Source organism: Alosa sapidissima, chromosome 18 (genome assembly GCF_018492685.1).
Source record: "Alosa sapidissima isolate fAloSap1 chromosome 18, fAloSap1.pri, whole genome shotgun sequence".
NCBI lineage: Eukaryota > Metazoa > Chordata > Actinopteri > Clupeiformes > Clupeidae > Alosa > Alosa sapidissima.
The window spans coordinates 24,724,294-24,729,293 of NC_055974.1; the positions used below are offsets into that span (position 1 = coordinate 24,724,294).

At 44.2% G+C, this 5,000-nt stretch overlaps 1 protein-coding gene across 1 annotated transcript in view; it reads right to left on the bottom strand.

Annotated features, from left to right (window-relative positions):
* dnah2 (dynein, axonemal, heavy chain 2) overlaps window positions 1–5,000 on the bottom strand; it is a 225,651-nt gene that overhangs the window by 43,074 nt on the left and 177,577 nt on the right. Inside the window, 3 exon segments of the mRNA XM_042069618.1 lie at window positions 2,300–2,366; window positions 2,874–3,022; window positions 4,145–4,270. Of these exon segments, the coding sequence (XP_041925552.1) occupies window positions 2,300–2,366; window positions 2,874–3,022; window positions 4,145–4,270 (342 nt within the window).

Genomic DNA, 5,000 nt, shown 5'->3' on the forward strand with positions numbered 1-5,000 from the left:
CTGGTAAGGAAAGCTGGCTCTGTTGTAGGAGCTGAACTGGAGCGGATCACTTCAATCCACAGCACTATTGCAAAGCAGAAGCACATGATCTATCTATCTATCTATCTATCTATCTATCTATCTATCAAGCTCAGTCCAGATCTGTTTGCCAAACATCAATCAGAGTCAACAAAATAATGAATCAAGCAAAAGAAGAATATTTACAGTAAAGCACTGGACAAACCAAATCGCCAACCAAAGTAGAATAAATTCATCTGATCCTAAAAAAAAATATGAATTGGCAGAGTATCTCATCTCTGTCAGAGATACAAAGCAGAGGCAAATCCTGACCAAATACAGACTCAGTGACCACAATCTAGCAATAGAAACAGGCAGAAACAGGAAAATCTGGCTGCCAAGAGAACAAAGAATATGTGGTCACTGCCAGGCAGAGATGGTTGAGACAGAGGAGCACTTTCTCACTGTGAAAAGTATGAAAATGTAAGACAGACATTCTTCCCCAAATTCCAAATTCAAGATTGTGACAACAATGAAAAAATGGCCGTACTTCTTGGTGAAGGACTCTCTGCTGCCTTAGCAGCACAATTTATCTTGAAATGTGAGGATCTGAGGGACTCAGTCTAAAATAAATTTGTGTCTGTGATACACACATATTCATGCACCCACGCGCGCACACACACACACACACACACACACACACATGCACACACACACACCATCCTATTATTACTGTTGTTCTTTACTACTGTTAACAATAACAATAAGTACAACAAGTAACAATAGCTTTGGCCACACTGTTTCCATACAGTTATGCTAATAAAGCAACTTTGAATTTGAATTTGAGAGAGAGAGAGCGAGAGAGAAAAGAGAAATGAACATTCATATGACATTCTCTTTACATTTGGCCAAACACCATTTGGACTGAATGACACCATTTGTTCTCTCCCCTTATCTCTCTCTATTCACCTTATTCCGCGCGCAAACATGGGGGCGCTAGCTTTGCCCACATTGTCTCCGAACTTCCGATTGAGCAGTACATCCATTGCGATACATTGAGATAGCAGAGTTCTATCGAGATTACTGGCATCATATATTATGGGTCATCCTAAAGTTAGGAACGTTTATTTAGGATTTTGGTGACTTAAGACATTTCTGTTATACAGCTTTCCTATCTGAAGTTAGGAAAAAACTGACTTTGGAGCGGCTGTTCTGTAAGTTAGCCTCTCTATCCTCTTCTGCCGTGTTATCCCAATGAAGCTAACTAGACGTAGCTAGCCGACCGGATGTTTAAAGACAACGTGGAATTTAAAAATATGGGCGGGGCTGAATAAGGTGAATATCTCTTTCAAAATTCAAATTCAAAGGTGCTTTATTAGCATGAGTGTTTGAGTACAGTGTTGACAAAGCTAGTGCTACACATGACACTGTAGTATCACAAAAGAAAGAGTACAGAAATACATCAATGTGGGTATAAACATGTGAAAACACACTAAACTGTATGTGAAAATAATAGTAGGATGATAGGTAGGAATGTGTGTGTGTGTGTGTGTGAGTGTGTGTGTGTGTGTGTGTGTGTGTGTGTGTGTGTGTGTGAGTGAGTGAGTGGAGTGAGAGAGTGTAAGGAGAAACACGAGCATGCAGATGCTTGTGCGTGAGTATGTGTGTGTGTGTACGTGTGTGTGCGTGCATCGATAGGCAGTGGTGTGTGTGAGTGTGTGCACATGAATGCATGTGTGTATTAGCGTCTCTTTTGTGAAAAAATCCAGTTTGATTTTTGAGACACAGGAGTGCAACATTCTCGAAAAACAATAAGCAGAGTGGATTGCCATAGCATCAATGAAAAACATTACTGCAGGCTTCAACATGGCTGTGTTTACAATTAGAAATGTCAAACAAATTTGTGTGTGTGTGTGTGTGTGTGTGTGTGTGTGTGTGTGTGTGTGTGTGTGTGTGTGTGTGTGTGTGTGTGTGTGTGTGTGTGTGTGTGAGGTGACAATGAAAGGGTTGTGTGCTTGTCTTGATTCTTTAGATTGCCCTAATCTCTGATAATGCCTCTCCGCTCCGTCCTTTAGCTCCCGTCTGTGTGCTTTAGATATCTGCTCTCCTCAGACGCATTACGGAGAAGGAAAACGCATTAGGACAAGGAGGACAGGCGAGAGGGATGGAACACAAAAATAATAATGGAGAGAGAGAGAGAGAGAGAGAGAGAGAGAGAGAGAGAGAGAGAGAGAGAGAGAGAGAGAGAGAGAGAGATAGAGAGAGATGGAGACAGACAGAAAAGAAGGTGGCGGAAACTCACTCTTTTGCCCTCCATGTTTTTAATCCACTTTAGGGCCTGTCCTTGCGGATCCACCATTAGGGGCCATCTTGAAAGAGAGGGATGGGGAGGGAGGGGGGAAAGAGTACAAATGCGGGCCAATTACTTGGGCTGCATGACATGTTGTTTATTATATCCATAAAGCCCTGCTCCCTTCATTATCTGCCAGTCACATAATCTGCAGAAGACGCTCTTGAAAGCCATTAAGGAAATGTCTGACCACACAGATGTGTTCGTGTAAATGTGTGTGTGTGTGTGTGTGTGTGTGTGTGTGTGTGTGTGTGTGTGTGTGTGGGATGGGTATACCTATGAGTGTTCACCTAACCCTGGGCATTTGACTGGGTATGTGTATTTGTATGTGTGTGTGTGTGTGTGTGTGTGTGTGTGTGTGTGTGTGTGTAAATAAATGAGACTATAGTGTGAGTGTGTCTGATCATGTATGGCATTTCTTTTGAGGGTGTGTGTTGTATGTCAACACAACAGACGTCACTGTGGACGAGTCATAAGAGTGGAGCAAGCAGTGCCAATGCTGGTGCTGGTGCTGATGCTGACAGACCGGTTGCCGCGGGTGACGATGACTCCGTTCTCCGTGGAGAAGGCATCTGACGGGAGGCCCTGGATGTTCCACTCGCGTACCGCCGTGGGCTTGGAGAGGAACACGGCAAAGATGAAGCCTGGGGAACACGGAACCTTCAGCACACTTATCTGAAGGACAGAGGGACAGAGAGAGAGAGAGAGAGAGAGAGAGAGAGAGAGAGAGAGAAGGAGAGGTCATGGTAAGGGTGTATAAAGAGAAAAAAGCTTGATATCATTAAATCATTCACCTTAATACTGTATATCATTGTACAACTTGGTAAGTGTGTGGAAAAATCAGTAATGAAACAGTAATGAAAGAGATTGAGTGACTAAAGGCTGTTTTATGCTTCTGCGTCGAATCAACGGCGTAGCCCCACATAGCCCTCTGTGTTGCCGTGTACTCTCACCGAGACCTACGCCACCGCATTTTACATCTAAGCAAGACAAGGCCAAATAGACAATATTAATAGTTTAGCATGGCAGTCTATGGAGTTGGCCATTCTGACTACCATTTCAGTGGTGAGCGACGCGAACACGTGAGACGCAGAACTTCGAAAGGTTCACGCCGGCGTCGAGGCAATGGCATACTGTATTCACCGCGTAGAGTCGACTCAGAAGCATAAAACAGCCTTAAGAGTGAAAGAGGTAGAATAGAGAGAAGAGTGAGAGAGAGAGAGAGAGAGAGAGAGAGAGAGAGAGAGAGAGAGAGAGAGAGAGAGAGAGAGAGAGAGAGAGAGAGAGATTGAAAGAGAGACTTGGGGTTGGTGCTAGAGCGAGATCTTAGGTCAGATTTAACACATCTCTCCTTGATGTCTTCACAGCAACACGTATTTCAATGCTACCGTGGCCTCCAAATGGTAATGATGTGCTGGCCTATTTCCAGCGCAGTGCGCTAGCTGGCAGCGCCGAGTGAATCACTCCTTCTCTACTCACCTAGACAAGCGGAGCGCCTTCATCAGGGTAATTACAGACTGCAGGCCGCCTGGCCTGCGATGAGGCATCGCTCACAATGTAAAGCCAATTACAGCCCCAGTGAAACAAAAGAACAGACTTGACATTTAGCAGAGTGTTTAAAAAGACGAGGGAATAAAAGGTGACTAAGCTGTGCGTCTGTGTATCCATCTTGACAACTGTAGTCATGCAAGTGTTCGGAGAGGGATGGAGGGATAGAGAGATGGAGGAATAGATGGAGAGAGGGAAGAAAGACAAGGAAAGTGGGTGGGCTGTTGCTGGTGGTGACTCGTGACTGACTGTCTTCATCCAGATGCTGGCGACGAGCTCGTCTCTGTAGCTGGAGAGGAAGGGCCCCAAGTAGGACAGGAAGGCTGCGGCCAGGAGACAGTCTCCAACCAGGTAGCCCATGTTAGACTCCAGACCCTACACATACACACAGAAACACACACACACACACACACAGAGAAATACAGATACACACACGCACACATAGAAAAAATAAATAAATAAATAAAATAACATAATTAACCTACTAGTGGTGGAGATGTTGAGTGTGAATGTCTGACTTCCTAGCAACAGTCCTCTCTTTACTGGTCTAATCAGCCAGTACATTACGTTTAAGATTCTCATTATTGGCTTTTATGTGAATGAGGTGGTCAGGCCTGATGAACTGAATGGCTCCTTAAATCACTTCTCCCGGGCGCCTATCAAAACCTTCATACTTTTTCAACTCGGCAGCGGTTGCCATAGAGATCTCCTAGGAGACTGATAAACTCTGACATTACTGATGCGAGCAGCCACAGACATAAGAATACCTGCTTCAGTGTGAGTGTGTGTGTATGTGCTTGTGCGTGGTGTGTATGTGTGTGTGTACGTATGATGTATGTATGATGTCTTCTTGGGTATGTGTGTGTGTGTGTGTGTGTGCATGAGTGATTAGTACACTCCAGGAAGTCTAATTAAAGGAGAAATCTTTACACAGTTTTTACATAGATCTCCATTTATCAAGGTCACGAGTGCTGTCAGTACGGAAAATCCTGGTGCCCCCTCAAACATGCTCACAAGCTGGTGTGTGCAAATGTCTTGAATTTCCCCTTGGGGATCAATAAAGTATCTATCTATCTATCTATCTATCTATCTATCTAAAAACCCT